The 25,488-nt window shown below is 41.2% G+C and overlaps 2 protein-coding genes across 3 annotated transcripts; one reads left to right on the forward strand and one right to left on the reverse strand.

Annotated features, from left to right (window-relative positions):
• Positions 1-11,091: 11,091 nt before the first annotated feature.
• LOC124146432 (proline-rich extensin-like protein EPR1) lies at positions 11,092-13,018 on the forward strand. Its single transcript, XM_048403375.1, has 2 exons — positions 11,092-11,606; positions 11,980-13,018. Exons 1-2 carry the CDS (start codon positions 11,092-11,094, stop codon positions 13,016-13,018), a joined length of 1,554 nt encoding a protein of 517 aa, XP_048259332.1.
• A 5,351-nt stretch (positions 13,019-18,369) lies between these two features.
• LOC124146487 lies at positions 18,370-24,832 on the reverse strand. Of its 2 annotated transcripts, XM_046516799.2 has the most exons (3): positions 24,620-24,832; positions 23,800-23,946; positions 18,370-23,105 (listed from the first exon to the last, which is right to left on the reverse strand). In XM_046516799.2, the coding sequence occupies exon 3, from the start codon at positions 23,097-23,099 to the stop codon at positions 22,257-22,259; it is 843 nt and encodes a 280-aa protein (XP_046372755.1). In that variant the 5' UTR covers positions 23,100-23,105; positions 23,800-23,946; positions 24,620-24,832; the 3' UTR covers positions 18,370-22,256. The 2 variants fall into 2 exon arrangements, with proteins under 2 accessions (XP_046372755.1, XP_046372756.1); XM_046516800.2 differs by lacking the exon at positions 23,800-23,946.
• Between the last annotated feature and the right edge of the window lie 656 nt (positions 24,833-25,488).

Here is a 25,488-nt window from a genome sequence, read left to right on the forward strand (position 1 = left end):
TGTTTATAAATATTACTAAAAGATTGGTCTAGAAGTTGATTGGTGGTATTTACTGGGAAAGGGCACGTAATAAGGCGAGTACGGTGTGTAAGACTATACAAAGAACAAGGTATGGTAGGGGCCCTTTTCGGGCACACAGGATCTGCACCCATGAGCAAAACTTTTGGAAATAGTAACTATTAGATTAGATTAGAGTTTATAATGACTTTCTTTACACAACCTTTGTTACATGACTCCATGAAGAGTGACCTGTGTGACCAATGGGCTTATGCATGGACCACTGGCTTAAAACTGTTACCATGATGTATAGAAGTAAGGGCTGACACAACTGGGCTTATGCATGGACCTACTGGCTTAAAACAGTTACCATGATGTATAGAAGTAAGGACTGACACCACTGGGCTTATGCATGGACCAACTGGCTTAAAACAGTTACCATGATGTATAGAAGTAAGGAATGACACCACTGGGCTTATGCATAGACACACTGGCTTAAAACAGTTTCCATGATGCATAGAAGTAAGGACTGACACCACTGGGCTTATGCATGGACACACTGGCTTAAAACTGTTAGCATAATGCATAGAAGTAAGGACTGACACCACTGGGCTTATGCATGGACACACTGGCTTAAAACAGTTACCATGATGCATAGAAGTAAGGACTGACACCACTGGGCTTATGCATGGACCTACTGGCTTAAAACTGTTACCATGATGCATAGAAGTAAGGACTGACACCACTGGGCTTATGCATGGACCTACTGGCTTAAAACAGTTACCATGATGCATAGAAGTAAGGGCTGACAACACTGGGCTTATGCATGGACCTACTGGCTTAAAACAGTTATCATGATGCATAGAAGTAAGGGCTGACAACACTGGGCTTATGCATGGACCTACTGGCTTAAAACAGTTATCATGATGCATAGAAGTAAGGGCTGACAACACTGGGCTTATGCATGGACCTACTGGCTTAAAACTGTTGCCATGATGTATAGAAGTAAGGACTGACACCACTGGGCTTATGCATGGACCTACTGGCTTAAAACAGTTACCATGATGTATAGAAGTAAGGACTGACAACACTGGGCTTATGCATGGACCTACTGGCTTAAAACAGTTACCATGATGCATAGAAGTAAGGGCTGACAACACTGGGCTTATGCATGGACCTACTGGCTTAAAACAGTTACCATGATGCATAGAAGTAAGGGCTGACAACACTGGGCTTATGCATGGACCTACTGGCTTAAAACAGTTACCATGATGTATAGAAGTAAGGACTGACACCACTGGATTATGCATGGACCTACTGGCTTAAAACAGTTACCATGATGCATAGAAGTAAGGGCTGACAACACTGGGCTTATGCATGGACACGCTGGCTTAAAGCAGTTACCATCATGCATAGAAGTAAGGGCTGACACCACTGGGCTTATGCATGGACACACTGGCTTAAAGCTGTAACAGTGATGTATAGAAGTAAGGACTGACACCACTGGGCTTATGCATGGACACACTGGCTTAAAACAGTAATCATGATGCATAGAAGTAAGGACTGACACCACTGGGCTTATGCATGGACACACTGGCTTAAAACAGTTACCATGATGCATAGAAGTAAGGACTGACACCACTGAGCTTATGCATGGACACGCTGGCTTAAAACAGTTACCATGATGCATAGAAGTAAGGACTGACACCACTGGGCTTATGCATGGACACACTGGCTTAAAACAGTTACCATGATGCATAGAAGTAAGGACTGACACCACTGGGCTTATGCATGGACAGTTACCATGATGCATAGAAGTAAGGACTGACACCACTGAGCTTATGCATGGACACACTGGCTTAAAACAGTAACCATGATGCATAGAAGTAAGGACTGACACAACTTAGCTAATGACTGACACCACTGGATTATGCATGGACCTACTGGCTTAAAACAGTAACCATGATGCATAGAAGTAAGGACTGACACCACTGAGCTAATGAATGGACACACTGGCTTAAAACAGTTACCATGATGCATAGAAGTAAGGACTGACACCACTGAGCTAATGAGTGGACACACTGGCTTAAAACAGTTACCATGATGCATAGAAGTAAGGACTGACACCACTGAGCTAATAAATGGACACACTGGCCTAAAGCTGTTACAGTGATGCATAGAAGTAAGGACTGACACCACTGAGCTAATGAATGGACACACTGGCCTAAAGCTGTTACAGTGATGCATAGAAGTAAGGACTGACACCACTGAGCTAATGAATGGACACACTGGCCTGAAGCTGTTACAGTGTATACAGAAGTAAGCCAAATGGTGTCGGCCCATATTTGTGTACTCCCTGGAAACGGCTGTAAGCCAGTACATCCGTGCATAAGCCCAGTGGTGAAACTCCCTGCTTCTATATTCACTGTTAATAGGTATATGCCAGTAGGTCCATGCATAAGGTCATTACTGTCAGTCCTTTCTTTTGTATTGTCTGCTAGTAGCTATAAGATAGTATGTCCATGCATAAGGCGGGGGCAGCTGTTCTCATGAAGTAAGGGCTGTCACCACTGGGCTTATACATGGATGTTCTGGTTTATAGCTGTCACCAGGGAGTGTAGAAGTAAGGACTGACATCACTGGGCTTATGCATGGATGTACTGGTTAAGAGCTGCCACCAGGGAGTGTAGAAGTAAGGACTGACATCACTGGGCTTATGCATGGATGTACTGGTTTATAGCTGTCACCAGGGAGTGTAGAAGTAAGGACTGACGCCTCTGCTTATGCATGGATGTACTGGTTTATAGCTGCCACCAGGGAGTGTAGAAGTAAGGACTGACATCACTGGGCTTATGCATGGATGTACTGGTTTACAGCTGTCATCAGGGAGAGTAGAAGTAAGGACTGACGCCTCTGCTTATGCATGGATGTACTGGCTTATAGCTGTCACCAGGGAGTGTAGAAGTAAGGACTGACATCACTGGGCTTAAACATGGATGTACTGGTTTATAGCTGTCATCAGGGAGTGTAGAAGTAAGGACTAACGCCTCTGCTTATACATGGATGTACTGGTTTATAGCTGTCATCAGGGAGTGTAGAAGTAAGGACTGACGCCTCTGCTTATACATGAATGTACTGGTTTATAGCTGTCACCAGGGAGTGTAGAAGTAAGGACTGACATCACTGGGCCTATGCATGGATGTACTGGTTTATAGCTGTCACCAGGGAGTGTAGAAGTAAGGACTGACATCACTGGGCTTATACATGGATGTACTGGTTTATAGCTGTCATCAGGGAGTGTAGAAGTAAGGACTGACGCCTCTGCTTATACATGGATGTACTGGTTTATAGCTGTCATCAGGGAGTGTAGAAGTAAGGACTGACGCCTCTGCTTATACATGAATGTACTTGTTAATAGCTGTCATCAGGGAGTGTAGAAGTAAGGACTGACATCACTGGGCTTATACATGGATGTACTGGTTTATAGCTGTCATCAGGGAGTGTAGAAGTAAGGACTGACGCCTCTGCTTATACATGAATGTACTTGTTAATAGCTGTCATCAGGGAGTGTAGAAGTAAGGACTGACATCACTGGGCTTATACATGGATGTACTGGTTTATAGCTGTCATCAGGGAGTGTAGAAGTAAGGACTGACGCCTCTGCTTATACATGAATGTACTGGTTTATAGCTGTCATCATGGAGTGTAGAAGTAAGGACTGACATCACTGGGCTTATACATGGATGTACTGGTTTATAGCTGTCATCAGGGAGTGTAGAAGTAAGGACTGACGCCTCTGCTTATACATGAATGTACTGGTTTATAGCTGTCATCAGGGAGTGTAGAAGTAAGGACTGACATCACTGGGCTTATACATGGATGTACTGGTTTATAGCTGTCATCAGGGAGTGTAGAAGTAAGGACTGACGCCTCTGCTTATACATGAATGTACTGGTTTATAGCTGTCATCAGGGAGTGTAGAAGTAAGGACTGACATCACTGGGCTTATACATGGATGTACTGGTTTATAGCTGTCATCAGGGAGTGTAGAAGTAAGGACTGACGCCTCTGCTTATACATGAATGTACTGGTTTATAGCTGTCATCAGGGAGTGTAGAAGTAAGGACTGACGCCTCTGCTTATACATGAATGTACTGGTTTATAGCTGTCATCAGGGAGTGTAGAAGTAAGGACTGACGCCTCTGCTTATACATGAATGTACTGGTTTATAGCTGTCATCAGGGAGTGTAGAAGTAAGGACTGTCGCCTCTGCTTATACATGGATGTACTGGTTTATAGCTGTCATCAGGGAGTGTAGAAGTAAGGACTGTCGCCTCTGCTTATACATGGATGTACTGGTTTATAGCTGTCATCATGGAGTGTAGAAGTAAGGACTGACATCACTGGGCTTATACATGGATGTACTGGTTTATAGCTGTCATCAGGGAGTGTAGAAGTAAGGACTGTCGCCTCTGCTTATACATGGATGTACTGGTTTATAGCTGTCATCAGGGAGTGTAGAAGTAAGGACTGACATCACTGGGCTTATACATGGATGTACTGGTTTATAGCTGTCATCAGGGAGTGTAGAAGTAAGGACTGACGCCTCTGCTTATACATGAATGTACTGGTTTATAGCTGTCATCAGGGAGTGTAGAAGTAAGGACTGACATCACTGGGCTTATACATGGATGTACTGGTTTATAGCTGTCATCAGGGAGTGTAGAAGTAAGGACTGACGCCTCTGCTTATACATGAATGTACTGGTTTATAGCTGTCATCAGGGAGTGTAGAAGTAAGGACTGACGCCTCTGCTTATACATGAATGTACTGGTTTATAGCTGTCATCAGGGAGTGTAGAAGTAAGGACTGACGCCTCTGCTTATACATGAATGTACTGGTTTATAGCTGTCATCAGGGAGTGTAGAAGTAAGGACTGACATCACTGGGCTTATACATGGATGTACTGGTTTATAGCTGTCATCAGGGAGTGTAGAAGTAAGGACTGACGCCTCTGCTTATACATGAATGTACTGGTTTATAGCTGTCATCAGGGAGTGTAGAAGTAAGGACTGACATCACTGGGCTTATACATGAATGTACTGGTTTATAGCTGTCATCAGGGAGTGTAGAAGTAAGGACTGACGCCTCTGCTTATACATGAATGTACTGGTTTATAGCTGTCATCAGGGAGTGTAGAAGTAAGGACTGTCGCCTCTGCTTATACATGGATGTACTGGTTTATAGCTGTCATCAGGGAGTGTAGAAGTAAGGACTGTCGCCTCTGCTTATACATGGATGTACTGGTTTATAGCTGTCATCATGGAGTGTAGAAGTAAGGACTGACATCACTGGGCTTATACATGGATGTACTGGTTTATAGCTGTCATCAGGGAGTGTAGAAGTAAGGACTGTCGCCTCTGCTTATACATGGATGTACTGGTTTATAGACGACCAAATGGATAAGTGGTCAGGCTTAGTGACTTGGTTGATTGCATGTCATCGTATCCCAACAGCATGGATCGATGCTCATAATGTCAATCACCGGATTGGAATATTGCTGATTGCGGCGTTCAACAACAAACTAACGTGAAGAAAGTGACCTAGTGGAATTATTTTATGCTCAATGTTGGTTTCATTAGCTAGTTTCTGCTTTTATGTAACGTTTAAAAACACCCGTGTTGTATATCACGCATGCACATTGATGTATGAGCAGTGAGTGTGCTGCAGATTTTCTTATTTTAGCTGTCAAGGTGTTGACGTTTATGTATATGTGTGGCCCTGACAACCCCTCCCAGCGACAAGTCCCAGTGTGAGGTTGCCATGACAATATACACATAGCTCCAGGCAGTAGCCGGCGGTGTCCTTTTCTCAGTGACAGATCAATATGTCAAACAATGCTTTGGCGGCGACTTCAAAGCGGCATGATTGCTGTACAGGTATGTGTAGGTATTATAGAGTAAATAACCTTTTTGAAATGGACAGGGATCAATTTGGTTGAAGCTTCGCAAGAAGTTTTCATGTTAAAAACTGGATGAAACAGATTAAACCCCTGATATTTCCTCGCATTAAGTGAACGCATTTCTTTGAATTATTTCAAAGTGTATGTGCAATGAGATTCCTCTTTTACACCCTCTGCAGAAATTCAGATCACGAACGTTAAAATCAATAAGACAAAAGAAGATCTGAAAATGGTGCCATGACTACCAGCTAATGAACTGAAGGTCGATTTCAGGCGACCATCACACAACTGCCCCGTCCGTCCTCCCATTCCCTTCCTCTCTACAAAGGGCCGGGGGCACAGATGGTCTATATATCCGTCTGAGGCGCCACTATTTGTTGTTCAGAGTTGCGTCCCTTGGATGAACCAGGTCCTGATTATGATCCATTGTTTATTTGCAACAGGCCTGTGCTATTGGGTTTTATCCCCGTGGTCTAGTGGATAGAGCGTCTGCCCGGAGAGCGGAAGGACAATTGTTCGATGTTAAAAGATGTTGCTGTTTCCCTGCCTGCCGCTTGTCATTGGGGGAATAAAACAATGACTGTTTGTTGTTTAACGCCACCTTCGACAATATTCCAGCGATATGTCTGTGAATAATCGAATCTGGACCAGACAGTCCAGTTAGTCGTCTCTTACGAGAAGCATTGGTTGCTGAAGACCAATTCTAACCCGGATCTTCATGGGTCAGATGAAACAATGACTTGTCGGCATAAGTATACTGTGTCTGAGTGGAATATCCATGTTAGACTGCACCGTGGTATCTCAGTGGGCTACAGCAATATAAAACAGACATAAGGCCTGACTAGTACAGGCAGACCAGTTGGACACGATGGCAATCAATCAGCCAACCAATGCACAGTTGGTTCCATGTATATTTATTTTAATATTTTAATATTTGTACTGTAAATATTGATGTCCGTGGCTTTGGCTTCAAACGCTTTGTGGATCTGACCACAGTCATGCTTATAAGAACAGGTAGATATTCACAGACCTATATGAGCTGATATCGCGATGGTCGATGGTTCGAATCCCGGTTCACCCTGATTACATTTCTGTGTGCCAGCATCATACCCGTGATCGTGAGTTTTACTATGTTTAGTAAACGTCTGAGACTTCAGTCACTTCGGGCTTTTCTCCCACATCGGGTGATAAAACTGCAATGCGGCGTTATACCAAACTCACTAGTATAATCTACAATGCGTGGAGCCCATTTCTGGTGTCCCCCGCCGTGATAATGCTGGAATATTGCTAAAAGCGGCGTAAACCCAATCTAACTCACTCACTCACTAGTATAATCCGGACCTTGTGAAGATCCGGGGTAGAATAGATCTTCAGCAACCCATGCTTGCCGTAAAAAGCCACTATGCTTGTCGTAAGAGGCGACTGACGGGATCGGGTGGTCAGGCTCGCTGACTTGGTTGATGCATGTCATCGTATCCAAATTGCGTGGATCGATGCTCATGATGTCAAACTGTTAAACGATCTGTTTAAAAACAAGAATCAACGACACTGTGTACACAACGAAGACAAAGCAAACACTATAGTCAGTTTAAAAAGAAGAATTCGTGTAAGAATCTTTAACTGGAAAGATGATAATAAGGTTTTCTTTGTTCCCTGAAGGCCCTTTTTGGTTTACTAGTTCTATCTCGTGTTAGAAAATAGTTAAACGTTGTAACGGACGTACCCATAGTTAGATACCCATTGCATTTCGAAAATTCAGTCGTTTTCACTTACTATAGCCATATCCCTGTACATAACCGTGCTCGTGGGTTTCACCGAAGTGGTAAACGTCTGAGACCTGCATCACTTTCGGGCTTTCCTCCCACACGCCGTGATATAACTGGAATACTGTTTAAAGCGGCGGTAAACCCAACTCACTCGTTCACTCATAATGCCACAAGTAGCCACAAGTAAACCATGGCTCATTCCAAAGACCATATAATAGATTATATTACATGTTCTCTGCTCATTCTTAGTCGTACAAACATGTCCAATTTCCATAGCAATAATGTCAAAGTTGCTTAACGTAACTTACGACTGTTCTCGTGGTCGCAAGTAGCCCTGGTTATTCCTCCTCATTTTTTCGAAAATCAACTTATCAGAAAATGACTTTAAAATACATTTTACAAATAAAAAACCCATTGAAACAAAAAGAAACATTTTCATTGCATGCAGACCGAATCCGGGACCCACAGTGTGCAGTGATTGCACATGTTGCAGAGACGTGATATTCATATCAAGTCATATTGCACTGCCCTTCATCTTCGTGATGTTTTCCCCCAACACACCATGTTCAGCGCGACGGCCATGCTATATATAGGTATGTTGACTTGTCTACAAGTCGTGTCGCCCAGTGACTCGAGCCTCGTTCTCGACCCAGCCCGACCCACCATCGCTTTGCTTTCACCATCGTTTCAGACTCTATTGAAACAAAGGGGAAAAGGAGAGAGATTCGGTTAAAATAATTTTACCGGGATAAACAGTTAACGCTAACTTTTATGTATTTGCATATCCAGGTATTTGAAAAATAGTATATTAGTTCCGTGTAAATATTCAAGAAATGAGCCTTTATCCTACATAGATTATTTATGCCTGGTTTTACGTAAATTGTGGCGTTTTATTTGGAACACATCTGATATCATTTACGAACATTTCTTAAGGTTTTGCTCACAATTAGTGGTCCAAGAAGGGACTGATCATACTTGGTACTTTCCAGTTAACGACCCTTACACGAATCTGGTTATATGTTATATATATTTCTTCTTGGAATCTAGCTCTAACACCCAGTAAATGAAATATTACTATCTCATCAAAGACATTTTAAAGAGATTGGAAATATCAGTACACGTTTGATTTACAGGGAGATGTCATCTAAGTATATACCAAGCAAGAGTGTTGCCAGACCCTTTAATTAGTTTAATGTTGTACTTCTTTTGCTGTATAACCTTATAGTACATGCCGCGGTACACGTTGGCAATGTGGTCACACATTCTGTCATGTATTGTGCTTTTGTTGTTTGGGCGTTGTCATGGTTTTATGTTTGCTATTGTTTTTATATTTTTATTTTGTTTTAGAATCCGCCTGTATAGTCTGTACGCGGCAACCCTGGCACGTTCCACGAAGACTGACTAGCTATAATGTTAACACTTTTCTACGCTCCCGTTTACTAGACAAGCCGAATGGAGGCCTTCTTGTATGTTACCATTCGTGACCAACTCGTGTTATTCCGGGACAAGCCGAATTCTTGCAGGTTACGGGAAGGGACGAGTGGTGACGAAAGTTATGTTACGGAAAGACGAGTGGTGACGAATGCCTTATGTAGGTTACGGAAAGATGTGAGTGGTGGCGAATGCATTATGTGCGGAAAGATGTGTGACGAATGCCTTAAGTAGGTTACGGAAAGATGCGAATGGTGACGAATGCCTTATGTAGGTTACGGAAAGATGCGAGTGGTGACGAATGCCTTATGTAGGTTACGGAAAGAAACGAGTGGTGACGAATGCCTTGTGTAGGTTACGGAAAGATACGAGTGGTGGCGAATGCCTTATGTAGGTTACGGAAAGATGCGAGTTGTGACGAATGCCTTATGTAGGTTACGGAACGATGCGTTTGGTGACGAATGCCTTATGTAGGTTACTGTGGTGACGAATGTAAAACGCCTAAAAACAACCAGATTGAGAGTTACCTTCACTTAACCTTTACCCGATCAGAGACGAGAGTTAATAAATAATATGCTTAGACATTGCAAGGTGAATATTTAAAAATCAACAGGCAAAGTGTATGCATGAACCCAAAAATGATAAATAACGGTATTTTGCAAGAACTCCAAGGTGTTAGCTAAATCGACGATAGTGAAAGTGAACGCAAACAGCCGCGACAACGTGACACGTGAGTTGTTAGTAATAATTAACTCACACATTTGGAAAAAACCAACAAAGTTGTAATCTATGACATCAGTAACAGATAACAGTGTTAGTACCTACACTGAAATGTCGCTCCTACTTGATAGAAAGAAGTTGTTCATCCATATATCTTATCTTTACTTGACATTGCCAAGTGACATAACGTAATCTCAAGTAGATACATGTTCATTCTTGATCGTACATCCTCCACTTATTCATATGTTTGCATAACAATATACACAAATCAGTCAATCTTTATTCAAACACAGGCAACAGGCCTATCAGTACATGGCACAGAGTAGTGTACACGATTCTAACTATTATTTAAACACTTGGTTCCATGTAATAGTGCGTGGTATATGTACAGGTCATGTTTTGTGTTGTAACTTTATCTAGACAGTTTTTCAAATGTCGGAATTTCACAACATTTGGATAAATAAATCAGGAATATATTTTCCCCTTATATTGGAATAAAATGGACAAGTAAAAAGAGATATTTATACTCAATAGCATGGGTATTACACATTTTATACTCGTACGTAGTAAACTACGGTTACAACGAACTCAAGCTGACCACTAATTTTAATTCGTTATAACCGTATTTCGTTATAAGCATATGTGTACAGTATAAATACAGTAAATGAACGGGATAAAACAGTTCGTTGTATCCGTCGGTTCGTTATAAACGTAGTTTTGACCTTGGTGTATTTGTATGTCGCCCACTCTCGATGCATAAACCATGTGATGAACAAAACATATGTATACATGACAAAACTGGAACTGCTAAAGCATATTTAACCTAGTCAGGAATATTTTTTTAAAAACATGCAAATATCAAGAAAAACCGTGTGTCTAGGTCGAGCTAGCCGGCGTGGAGCAACCGCCAGTATGTATGTAGGTAGGTATTTTTAGCTGCCGATCATAGACAGCCGAGTGGGAAAGACGACGGGCGTTCGTGGTGTGCGTAGTCGGTGGCTCCAAAGCCATCACGGTACTGACTCACTCTTCACATATACTTGCTTGTTGGCTGCATTAAAAACTTGACACAACACAGACACTATCAAAATGATGCATATGGTATCGTGTGCCAATCTCTGAAACATAGCCGAGAATGGGATACAACTCAGATATGTCGGTGTAAGTTGCAGCTAGTCCTTCTTATTTCGAAAAATATCCCGATTCTGAGCCTTCATGGGGGCCTGGCGACACAAAAACACAGTCAATCTCTGCAACTTATTCAGACATACAACATACCCTATCCCTACAGAAAACGACCCAGCCCCATCCCCACCTTCCCGTCGTTACAGACTCAACCAGCAGACACGACACAGCAACTACACAGCCACCTCCCCGTCGTTACAGACTCAACCAGCATGGCGCGACACAACAACTACACACACACCTCCCGTCGTTACAGACTCAACCAGCAGGCACGACACAGCAATTACACCCCCACCTCCCGTCGTTACAGAGTTAACCAGCAGGCACGACACAGCAACTACACACACACCTCCCCGTCGTTACAGACTCAACCAGCAGGCACGACACAGCAATTACACCCCCACCTCCCGTCGTTACAGACTCAACCAGCAAGGCATGACACAGCAACTACACACACACCTCCCCGTCGTTACAGACTCAACCAGCAAGGCACGACACAGCAACTACACACCCACCTCCCCGTCGTTACAGACTCAGCCAGCAAGGCACGACACAGCAACTACACACACACTTCCCCGTCCTTACAGGCTCAACCACTAAGGCACGGCACAGCAACTACACACACACCTCCCCGTCGTTACAGACTCAACCAGCAAGGCACGACACAGCAACTACACACACACCTCCCCGTCCTTACAGGCTCAACCACTAAGGCACGGCACAGCAACTACACCCCCACCTCCCCGTCGTTACAGACTCAACCAGCAAGGCACGACACAGCAACTACACACCCACCTCCCCGTCGTTACAGACTCAACAGACCCTACCCCGAACCACGACCCTGCACATACCTCCCACACCTACAAGAGACCCTACCCCCAAACCTTGACCCTGCAACCAACCCCACTCCTTCAACAGACCCTACCCCCAAACCACGACCCTGAAACCAGCCCAACACCTACAACAGACCCTACCCCAAAACCACGACCCTGCACATACCTCCCACACCTACAACAGACCCTACCCCCAAACCACGACCCTGCAACCAACTCCACACCTACAACAGACCCTACACCCAAACCACGACCCTGCACATACCTCCCACACCTACAACAGACCCTACCCCCAAACCACGACCCTGCACATACCTCCGACACCTACAACAGACCCTACCCCCAAACCACGACCCTGCAACCAGCCCAACACCTACAACAGACCCTACCCCCGAACCACGACCCTGCACATACCCCCCACACCTACAACAGACCCTACCCCCAAACCACGACCCTGCAACCAGCCCCACACCTACAACAGACCCTACCCCAAACCACGACCCTGCAACCAGCCCCACACCTACAACAGACCCTACCCCCAAACCACGACCCTGCACATACCTCCGACACCTACAACAGACCCTACCCCCAAACCACGACCCTGCAACCAGCCCCACACCTACAACAGACCCCACCCCCAAACCACGACCCTGCAACCAGCCCCACACCTACAACAGACCCTACCCCCAAACCACGACCCTGCATATACCTCCCACACCTACAACAGACCCTACCCCCAAACCACGACCCTGCACATACCCCCCACACCTACAACAGACCCTACCCCAAACCACGACCCTGCAACCAGCCCCACACCTACAACAGACCCCACCCCCAAACCACGACCCTGCACATACCTCCCACACCTACAACAGACCCTACCCCAAAACACGACCCTGCAACCAACCCCACACCTACAACAGACCCTACCCCAAAACCACGACCCTGCAAATACCTTCCACACCTACAAAAGACCCTACCCCAAAACCACGACCCTGCAAATACCACCCACACCTATACAATTAGCATACCCTATCCACAACCATACATCCACCATCACACCTTCAGCAGACTCCACGCCCAAACCAAGACCCTGCTACCACCCTCACCCACACCTACAATAAACCATCCACAAATCACTACCCTGCAACCAATTACCTCCCACGGTTACAACACACCATTTACAAACCACGACCCTACATCTACCATCACACCAACAACATACTCTACCCCCAAACCACGACCCAACAACCACACATCTGACACACTGCAAAGTGCTGTTTTATAACACCCCGTCCATCGTAGCGTCAATAACATCTCCTAGCACCCCATACCCGCGCCGTTCCCACCTCTACTCACCTACCCCCGAGCTACACCTACATATGGAAGGCAATCACATCACAAAATCTGCGTCTTTATTTCTCACTTGAATCACTCACACGACGTATGTTTGACAGTCAGGATACATTACCAATAACACTTTAAATCCGAAGGTAACAAACTGCTTCGACAATGTTTTTTGAAGTTATGAAAATAAAATATACCACACACGTTGTACACAGAAAAAATGAACGGTTATCAAATCATTGTATCATTTATCACGTATCATATTTTGTATAATCTGATGCTCATACTAAATAGTCAAATATGGAGATATCGATCTTGTCAGTATAAATATTTCGTAGTTTATATTATCAGTAACATAAATTAATAGACCGACGCATGTGTATCGCCACTTACAAACACGCTTTCAGTCTCAAGTTCATTGAGCCGGAGCCAAAACATAGTGCGCATGTCTGATTGTGTACGATGTCGATTGCACCGACTGATCTCCACTCCCACGGCGCACGAGCTGACATCCTGACAGCGAACCTTTGAAGCACTGAGGCCACATCACGCAGTCATACCTTTGCCGTTAAACTGTTCTTATGAATCTGTACTTATTGACAGTGCTGACTATAGGGTTAAATCAGAAAGTGTTTTCATTGTTGGTGAAAGTTTTGTTAACAAGTATCGCAATTATTGAGAATTTACTATAATGCGGGACAGTGATAGCCAGTTTAAAGGACACATGTCGTATTGTATGGAGTAATAGTATCATTCTTCGTGAGCAATGACCGTTTATTGTCCATTGAGAGTGGGTACATAATGATATGTGTCATAGCGTTGTATTCAATGTTCACGAAACGGAAACGTTTATGTAGTTAGAATAACCTAAGAATGATACTTGATAGATGAAAGGGGTTTGATGTTCTGAAACTGACCATTGTGTGGTTTAGTCAAAAGAGGGAAGGGACACCATGTATTCAGTTAACGGGTGAATTCAAGTGACCTACAATTTATACCTTTTAGGGGAAAATGGAAGTGTGGTTTATGTTTGTTTGTTGTTTAAAACGCCGCTCTCGGAAATATTCCAGTTTTATGACTAACATCCACCATGTCTAGTAATAGAGTAGTACGTGTCCAACCCGAGGGGACAGAACGTTATGCAGCATTTTCAGGTACACATTATTTCTTTTAAAAAACTCCAGGAAATATTAATTGATTGGCTCAAATAGAGAATTTCTTATAGAGGGTGGGGTCCCATTGCAATAGTACATGTGATGTGAAACCGATATACACATTCACAAACATGTAAACCTAAACTGCTATATATGCCCGCATATGAGAAAAGTTCAAAATCTCGTTTAAAAATACAATTCCATCATTCATTAGCTCATGCTTGTTGTGTTGCGGAACACTAAACTCTCGTGATACCCATGCTTGTTCCGTTACAGATAATTAGGTTGGTTGGTTGGTTTGTTGTTTAACGCCGCACTCAGCAATATCCCAGCAATATGACGGCAGTCTGTAAATAATCGAGCCTGGACAAGAAAATCCAGTGATTAATATCATGAGCATCGGTCCACGCAATTGGGATCGATGACACCAAGTCAGCGAGCCTGACCACCCGATCCCGTTAGTCGCCTTTTACGACAAGCATAGTCACCTTTTACGGCAAGCATGGGTTGCTGAAGGCCTATTCTACCCCGGAATCTTCACGGGTCCAGATAATTAGGGGGTATCGGGCCTGGAAGTAGAATTTATAAAATATGAGTACCTGGTACGCAGAACGGTATTTTGACTTGATTTTCATCGTGCGGGTCAATAACCATTTTTGGACAGACCTGGAAAAGGATATTTGGAACAAAATGCTGAAGACGGGAAATAGTTGCATAAAAACGTCCTCGCTCACTGATTCATCCTACTTATCCAGGGATATTTTGTAAGCGGTTGTGTTTCTTTTTCCTATATCGCAAGATACATTAATATATTGCTTCGGGCTGACGGCTGAAGTGATATTGCCCTGTTAAAACAAATAGCGTCAACGTTATCATAACTGAGTGAGTGAGTGAGTGAGTATGGTTTTACGCCGCTTTTAGCAATATTCCAGCAATATCACGGCGGGGGGACACCAGAAATGGGCTTCACACATTGTACCCATGTCGGGAATCGAACCCGGGTCTTCGGCGTGACGAGCGAACGCTTTAACCACTAGGCTACCCGACCGCCCTATCATAACTGAAATGGAGAGACTTAGTCAATGAAATAAACAGCATTTGTTGTTGTGAACACAAAGGACACAACAAAGGTCAGCGTCGCACATGCCAACACACACGTCAACAATGGATTATTCATAGTCATTCGACTATGGCTTTGATGACATGTCCAGCATGGGAGAGAGAAAGTTTTGTGAGCAATGTGAAAGTACATTTTCGGTTTTGATGGACATGCTTGACTTTAAATTGATATGGAAACGATTGACAGTGCAGTGAGTGAGACTGGCGCCTCAAGGAAGTTCAGAGTATCAGAATAGTGCATCACGTTGCAACCCCTAAGTGTTCGTTTTACCCTCCATCTGCAATCTGACGTGTGTTTATTCATCCAAGTCGCTACTTTTTTCTCTGGGCATCATCGACCCATATATCATGTTGGCTCGTGGATGGCCGGTCAATAGGGCGAGTCTACATAGCTGTTCTCCTTACAGTCAGACGCCATGTTTGTTTACGTTAGTATGCATATTAGAATCTAGCTATGACGTCATATGGCAACGTGGTTGGTAATGGTGTTAGGCGAAAGAAGGTTACAGTGGCCCGTACTTTGCCGAATAACATGTAATTCTATTACACTTGCATGTATGTCATACTGATTTTACGAAACGAGTGTCAGAATTCTTGCATTTCCCGAGCGAGAGCGAGGGTAATACATGAATTCTTACACGAGTTTTGGACATAAGTTCTGAAGTATTTCTAGTGACGTTATTCAGACCTTTAGTCACAATGAGATTCGAATGACGTCAACAATGCCGTCTCGATGACGTAAACAATGCATCGGTGTGCGTGGAGTGATATTTTCAGTGTGAGCTCGACAAAACATAACTTATTACGATGATTCTGGATAAATTGAGTGTTGTTTAACGCGTTTCAGTCATATCAATACTGTAATAACTTTTGGTGGTAATTATTATTATTATTTTTTCATTCATACATGTAGCTTTTATTTCTAACAATTTGTAAAATAGATTCGTAAATAATATTAAACATTGCCAGCCTTAACGCAAGTGGTAAAACACGATAATTTTACATAAATAGAGAGAGTTTGATAAATATATGGGTACACATTTACAAACGACAGTGGAATATCTGCATTTTGTATTGTTATCTAATAATTCTAGATGTCTAAAATAGTTGAGTCTATTTAGTTTGTGTTGCACACACGAATTCAACATTAGGGGAAGAATGCCATAGGCAACACACAGGGAAAGGATGTCATAGAATGGCTTTCAAAGGGATCTTAAATAGAAATGTTCACGGAGTGTCGTGTAAACGATTTAGAGTACAAGATGTTAGTCCAGTTGTCCAAACTTACCCCAGCTGACATACCCCTCATGAAAATGTAATATGAATAGGTGAATACTAATGAATGACCTGAATGACCAGGCTATGTTTTGTCATTGTCTTTATCTAAGCTTCTTTGTTGTATCTAAACAAATCTTAAAACATTGCAAATGGCCTGAATTGTAAACACAAAATGTATTTAATATTAATGTTAATTATCTATATATGAATATCATATTGTTTTGAAACTGGTGGCTATTTTATTGTTAAAAATAGTTCACTTCGATTTTCGAACACATATCAAAATGGATAATAAACTAAATTAAGTTAGGAAAGCTAAATTTGTCGTCAGAGATAAAACTCAATGGGAAAACATGTCGCTGTCAATTGAGCCGTTATCTGACTGTAAACAAACGCACGGGTGTGAATTTGAATCTTACACTGTGTATGGCCTTACCTGTATTAACTATAATTCGTACAAATACATTTCTGTTATCCATGTAATTTGCAAGGTCGAAATATATTTCTGATATTTTAAATAAAGAAAGGCTATTTGATTTATGTACTTGGGATTGGGTGGGTTTTTTTTTATCAAAGTACCTCTATCATTACGCGCATTCTGATTGGCTTTTCGTATTTTCGCACATAACATTTATCGATAGGGGTCGAGTCCTTCTTGCGGGGTACGGAAAGGGCCGAGCGGGGACGAATGTCACCGAGCCTAATCATCCGATCCATATTGTCGCTATTCGGGCTCCATTTGGAACCAAGAATCCCCACATCAGCCGACAGGATTCAGTGTAATGGGGCAATGTAATCCGCTCCCGGAAACCCAGTTTTTCTCTCATTTCGAATTCACACCTCGGTCTGGGCTCTCATTTCAAACTTGTATGTTTCGATTACTTAATTCCTTCAAACATTTAAAGAACGCGCTAATCTTGTGGCTGGCGAAATTACTCTATTACGATAAAACTATATGAATATATTTATGCGTTTAATGTAATTCAATCAATGTTTTTGATATTGATTATTATTGACCCATTGAAATATCGACGAAATGACCAGGAATTGAAATATTGATACATAAACAGGATATCACTGACACATAAAAAACGCCCAAACCAAAAGTGTTTATCTACTACTCATTAGAAGTTAAAAAACCCACTGTTTTCATGACTAAAGTTCATCTATCATGGCTGGTCGATATTGCAACGCACAGCCGTCCAATTGTGGGTGTTCTTGAACTTGTTTTGAGCAGTTTGTTATAAACAGTTATTCCCTAGGTGGCATTGCATGCGATCTCGATATTAAGCGTGAACCTTTCAACATTATCTTGTTGTGTGCCTGTAATGATGGTGAATGAGTGAATCGTGTTTTTAGGCATGGTCAGGGGTGTGTAGCTTCGAACCAGACATACATGTGGAAGACGAACTACTCACCACGCTTTTAGTTGGTGTATACTAAGTCAGCAATTCAACTCAACGTGTTGTGTATCTCAGAAGAGTCCGTGCATGCTAACTACATCGGCATATTATTTCACAAACTGGTAGAAGAGGAGCGAGAGAAGATAGATAACCAGAGAGAACACAACACATGTGTACTTATTGACATCTGAAGTTTTATTTTGAAAATGTCTTTCTTCTACAAAGATAGATATATTCAAAGAGTAGAAAGTATGAGAAAGACTTGAGAACTACTGATAAAATAATTGTTGAATATTTACACATGATTCAGTATTAAAATATAACGTTTGGATTTCAGATAATACTATGCTCTACTATGAATTAAAAGTGAAAACAACGTATGGTAATATTCTTTGTTTTCCATGATAAACATATGAACATGTAATAAATAACATAAAACATGTGAAGCATCTTCCTTCACTGTCTGTACAAAACAATTTTCCATGTCCTTGAGAACAGTAGGAAATCAACGCAATATATACACAGAATATCTCCTTTTATCAACAGAAAACCAACTTTTGACAAACAGAAAAACGACCTATTCAGTTTCCGCGAACGCTTTTAAAGTACAACGAACCGAATAGAATTTGTAACCAACATAAATTTCTGACATCGAAATATCATATTGCGATGGCAAACGAACGCAAAATTTATCAAAGGATTCAGAAAATTAATTTCTGCAAAATCTTCTGCGAGTTTAGCTTCAGCGCGCTCAAGCTAGTGGCCCCAACAGCGGAGGCGACCAATAAGTTGAGCCAACCCTAGCCTTGGCCTACACTCGGCAAACATCGACCCATTTTCCAGCCATCCTGGGCAGTTTATGTACCAGTAACTATGACGACGAAGTCACGAAGGCTGAGCGTGATCGACGCGACCTAGCCCCGCCTCCAGTGATCGGGACGGCCGAGCCTGCGTTAACCGGGTCAAACAGCTATGTACCAGCGTCGAGATATTTCCCTGGCGTGGAAAATAAGTTTCGTCGATGGTTTCAAGCACATAAAAAAAACTTATTTGTCATAACGTACGTAAGGTATGAACATAACTGATTTAGCTTTTTGCCAACAAAGTTTGCTGCCGTTTGAAGACAATTTTCCACGAGAAATATTTGACGTTACCTTCTGTAGATATTCTGACTTGTTTTTATTTACCTCGGCGGACGGTAAAACACATACAAAAAACATTTGGAATACTGGTCGTTTTGTGCCCCGAGCCATGTTTAGTATTTTGAAGCGAATAAATAAATTCTGTTAGTGCTGACAATAAATAATTTGATATTCTCAAACTGATAGTTCTTCAAATAAATATGATATACCTGTAAAAGATCACATGAGAAATAAAAATCATGAGTGATCTTGGCAAGATACAGTGTTACAAGCAAAATAGGCAACTGTTTTAAATTACAACTCAACTTCCTGCACAAGCTATGAAAATGTACATACAAGTATATATCACAGATGTGGCGAGAAAGTCATTTCACAAATATATTAATTTCAATTTCTTGAAGCAATACATAAATTATTATGTATCACACAAATGTATCAATACTAAAATCTCTACTTTGCCACTGAGATCTTGAGCTCAAATCATTTCTGCTGCCAATATAGAACAGTTAGCTGGTATTATGAGATAGTTCAATGTGAAGCTGTAATGACTGCAAAATGTCAACATTAACAATATTAACACATAGTGATACCATGGTAACAGCTGTATTTGCTATTTCTCTAAGTAGAACTTCCCAAGGACTTCATGTAACCTGTCAAAGGAATAAATACATTCCTTGACTTATTGCTATGAAAGAAACTTTTAATTTCTCTTTAAACAATCCTTGGGATGTAAGTATTGTTTGCAATAAACTCTTTATTGTGCATGAAAAAACAAGTGACATTGCCTCAGCTGATTCTATGGAAGCCTGAACTATCACCAGTACTATCATGTCTGACACAGCATGGACCCATTTGCCAAAAGTTATTCTTTTAACATCGGTAAAAATATTCTCAACTTTTCATCAATGTGAAATATCCATCTGACAGGTATTATTGACAAAATATACAGTTTCTCTTTTCATTCATTTTCAGACCATTCAATACTGTTTGCAACATACACATTTTCAGATTTATGAAAACAAATTTAAACAACCGAACAACTTAATCCTTGGCCAATGTTGTGGAGAAGTCGACAGCAGCCCAGTTAAGAAATTACAGCAACAAAATGATTTTATAGAAATCTGCAGACAGTATGTTCCTACTCAAAAATGACTTATCTCTTCAGGATGGAAGAAATGGCTGAGTAATAAATGAATATGAATATAATAATCATGAATAAAATACACAGGTTGGTAAAATATTTAACTGATGAAAAATATGAACTGTTGATGCTTGCATGCTAATCATTGAGAACTAAAGTCCAGGTCAGACTGACCCTTCATTTATAGCCTAGAGTTAACAGGTTGACATGCCAGAGAGAAGAATAACATTCTGCTTGGGTAACATTCCGATTCTGTGGTTACTACCATGGACAATATTTCCCTTGGCATATACTAACAATATAAGTAATACTAGGGAATATTTAATATATGAGTGATTTCAAACGCAAATTTTAGTAATCTTTAAAACACTAAAAGAACCTGCAGTTTTTGCATTAAGTTAACCCAAACCCAAATATGAGTACACTAATCAATTTGAAGTTCTGCTTTCTTTGCTATGTTGCAATTTGAGTATCTAATCTAGCAATCATTTATATGAAATGCATATGCTAAGGATATAAATACACCTTTGAAAATATTTTCAAAATTGTGAAACAAGTGCCAAAAAGACACATTTGACTAGATCTGTCCACATAGCATATTTGTTTGGCATCACTACTGTTGCTCTGAGACTAAGGTAATAATTCTAATGATTAACTTAAAACCAATATGAACTTAATGGGCTTTGCATCATGTTGTGAAACAATGCAATGGCATGAGTAATGTATGACGAAACACCTATAACCGGCATATCACAAGTAATGCAGTATGGATGTGAAGATCAAACATGAAAATATTGCCATAAATTTCAAAGATCCTCCAAATAACCTTTCAATTTCAGCATGATGACTTATTCATCAACAACAACTTATCAATTTGAGTGGTATAAAAAAGGTGCACTACACTGAAATGTGTGACGTTGGTTGGTTGGTTGAAATCAGCAATAGCTGAATCCTTATGCACAATAACTTTGCCATTAAACTGATTCCTTCAAAAGTTGTATTCAATTATCAGCACTAGAAAGTATGGCATAATACAACACTATTTTACCATAGAGAAAATAGGAATTGTCATATCCGATGGTAATTGGTATGCACTACAATATATTCAATGTTTCTGTCCAGATTTTTCCTCCTGTGCACTAAGTTGTTCTTTTAAATGATACCACAATGTGATAGTTTGTAACAATAAGCACCATTTGGTGAATTGCATTTCATCCACTGCCATGCATATTTGGTTCAAAGTCAGTTCATTCCAACCAGGAAACCAGTCCAATTTCCCGATTATCTCCCTTTAGCATTACAGAATTCATGCATTGCATAATTCAAGTTTTTATACTTCCATGCTCAAAAATATATGGCCACTGTTGATAAAAATCATATCAAAAGTTTTTGACACTAATGAAGCCTGGAAGATTGCACATGGTTCAATATGGAGACCATCACAACCACTGATATGAGCAAAACTGGCGCCTTCTCAAATTGGATGTCTCCAGGCCAATGCACATTATTGATAACATGGCCAATGATGTGCTTTGATAAGTCCTGTGGCTATTATTACAATATCCTTGCATCAAAGCATGATAGTTGTCAATAAATAACCAAATTGTACATTACTATGATCAGTCATCATATGACCACAGACAAAACAGAAGTTCACAATAAATTAACCTGACACATGTCAGTACAGTCTCCCTGTAAAAATATGTAAAAATATCATGTATCTTGTAAGTCTTTGTGTTATGCTGTGACTTGTACATATATAACATACACCATGACGATCACATCCCAACAAGAATCTGCATGATATTGTCTAAATCGTCCATCACCGATTCGTTCCTAAATGAAGTGCCACATTGTGAGTTTATGAAAGATGGGTAACTGTCACTGGCATGTCCTGAAGTATTTGGAAAGGAATGAAGCACCTCCTCAGCACTGAGAGGTGTAAGTTTCATTGCAGATGAAATTGAGTAGATATCGACATCACACACACTTATGTCTATATCACTAAAGTCTTCACTCCATGAGGCAGACGAGTTGGATGCAAAACTGGCAAATGATGATGGCAACAGATTATTATTTGCATCTTCTATATAACTTCTGGAAGCTGACAGTTTTGATACGGGGGTGCATGGCAACACTTCGGCTGTTGCCAGTTTACAAGGCACCAAGTCTAACACAGTTTTCCCTGATGTGTCTTTAGCACTAGTGTCCATATTTTCTACATCTTGAACTGGTTTTGGCATAGGTGAGGGTGGACCTTCGGTGGCAACATGAGGCAAAAATGATACAGATGATGGCTGCAGAAAAGAAGGGTTTGAGTTGCATTCTGGCAGGGGATCAAGATCAATCTTGCCATGTGATGGATCGGTGAGATTAAATGTGGCGTCAGTAGGAGAGGTGAAATACACACCCTCCATCTCTAACTCAGTTTCGATGTGTTTCAATGTGTTTAAGATGAGGACACTACGTCGAAGACATGGTTCCACTCGCCGCCTTGGAACCATTTTCAGCTTGCACATAGATATGTTGAGGACAGACTGGCGCTGGGAGCCATAGCTTCCTTCATCGTCAATGAAGTCATCTAGTTTTCGCTTCATGGTGGTCACAACATTTGGTGGCATTTTTCACTGCAAGAGAGAATTGAAGAATATTAATTTTCAAATATACAGATAAGATAAAACAAATGAGTACAGATTCTGTTAGAGTGGTGTTAACTGTTTCTTACTGATGTGCCAACTTTTTTTTAAAATGGAGGATTGGTATTCCAGTGACTCTATATTTTGAAACATTTAGTTATTAAATGGCGTGATCGTTTAACATGATGATTCAAGTGATGTAGGGAAAACTATTGATGGTCACTGTAAGTCATACTTCCTTGTGTGTGACGCATGAGTCAAAGTTAACTGAATCAGTTATAGGACACAAAATCATCATTGCATGCACTTACTTAGTCATGTTGGAGTTACCCAAATTGTAAGTTAAAAGATTCATAGTCTGGTGTATGAAGACAAATTATTTTTTTTTTAAATGCACTTTCACATCATGAAATATAAACGTAGATCAGCAAAATTTAAATCTCTGTGTGAAGATCTAAGCTCTATTATCTATAAAACATATCTCACACACTAGTTTAAACATTGTCAAAAGTATATGTTACAAATAACATTTTTATCATGTTTAAAATAAATAATCAGTTTAAAATGCTTAAATTTTAGATCATGAATGAATAACATTAAGAATGCCTAGATCTTGATATTTTCTATTGTTGGTAAAAGTTTAATTAGTTTAAAAGAATTTATTATTTTTCTTGATCTAATTTACCAAAGTATCACAGTTGTAGAGGACTAGGAGTTTGAGTTTAGGTCCCTGGTTATACCCGGGGACCGTCCATGGTGTCAAGACCGGGGCACGAACTTGACAAGTGGCGAGCGGTGAGAGTAGGCCTCTTGTCATGGCTTCAGACAGCGACTGAAAACACAGGTTTGTCTAGAAAAAGATCCAAGTGTGGACCACAACACGCAAACTATGCTACAACAAGGAAGTCGGGTGGGAAAAACTACATCTAAACGATAATATTGAGCATCACGAAATAACGGTATTATGCTGAAGACTTCCTTTACATCGTCGTCCTATTCGCACTGATTCACTCATGCATCAAGTCCCTCGGCCCAACTGGCGCGCCGTATGAATCAGACAAGCCGTGCTCGGCTACATCGAGAAAACTCGACTTGGCAAATGTTCAAAAAGCTCTCGATTCACTATGAATGTAGGGAGAAGCAATAAAGTAAGCGGAAAATGGCACCAAACTCTGTAGTGTTAATATGTAAGCGCAACAAGAGATGATAATCGCCGAATTCTCAGTGACCCGGGTCAACCGAGCTCGCCCGGTCAGTGAATGGTGATAAGAAAATGGCGAGAAGCCACATTCAAATCAGTTTCGTAAACACAAGAGAAACAAACCTTTAGTGGTCGATACTACGTAACAAGTGAATGAAAGTGGTTACAATAAGAATAGGTTAACATTATACTGACGCAAAGAAGTGAAACAAGTACCGCGATTGCAAATGAAACGCGAAACATATCTGACATGGTTGACCTAAATAGTACTGGGTGCGTTGTTTCAACTGTTGGGTCAACTCACCTCGCCGACTTTCGAGTGGAGAAAGTTTGAAGGTTCAAACTTTCACGCCCAGCTGGACTGAACAAGAGTAAGAATATTCCGAGAAATAATCGTCAGCTCTCTTCCAACCTCAACTCCATACTTTCCTGGCGTGAGACACAAAGTGAAATCTTCCGCGTCAGTCGACAGGTTTTCCCCGAACATGGTCAAGCTCCAAGTGCAGCTGACGTCAAACCCTTCGTACGAGGCGGCATTTCAGCGATTGGCTAGAAAAACAACCCCCAATAACTGCATATAAGTGATATAATTATAATATCAACTAAATATTTAGATAATTATGGCATACATTTTTTGAAGAAATTATTTCATTTTATTAATGATCATTTCTATCAACGACAAGGCGAGTTTCCGTAAGCCCGTACAACCGGAAGCTGTTTCCAGGAGCCGGGTCGCAAACAGCTCTGACAAACAACCTGTCCTTGTTCGAGGCGGCAAGCAAACAGGGTTGTTATTTTCAGTGGGATAGGCTTGCAACATGATTCACTTTGAAGTTAATAAACACGCAGAGAACTTAATGAGTTTAGTTTACCTACAAGCGTACACAAAATAACAAGATCATGTTTTGCATAAGCATCTCGGCAAGAGTTGATATGATCAAAGCAGTTATTTATCACGACTTTTGTAAGTTACGAGATAAGAGATAGGTAAAAATGAATCACAGGTTTTTCAACGATTTCATGTTCTGATTTTAAATGTTGGTAGGATATGTGTGGATGCGAGGTGATCTGTTAGTATTGAAAATCTATACTTATATGTAGGGCCAATTGTTGAAGAAAATAGGGCTTTATACAACATATATACTAATCAACACAAGGTATGTATGGAGGACA

Source organism: Haliotis rufescens, unplaced genomic scaffold (genome assembly GCF_023055435.1).
Source record: "Haliotis rufescens isolate VD_foot unplaced genomic scaffold, xgHalRufe1.0.p SCAF_3, whole genome shotgun sequence".
Lineage (NCBI taxonomy): Eukaryota > Metazoa > Mollusca > Gastropoda > Lepetellida > Haliotidae > Haliotis > Haliotis rufescens.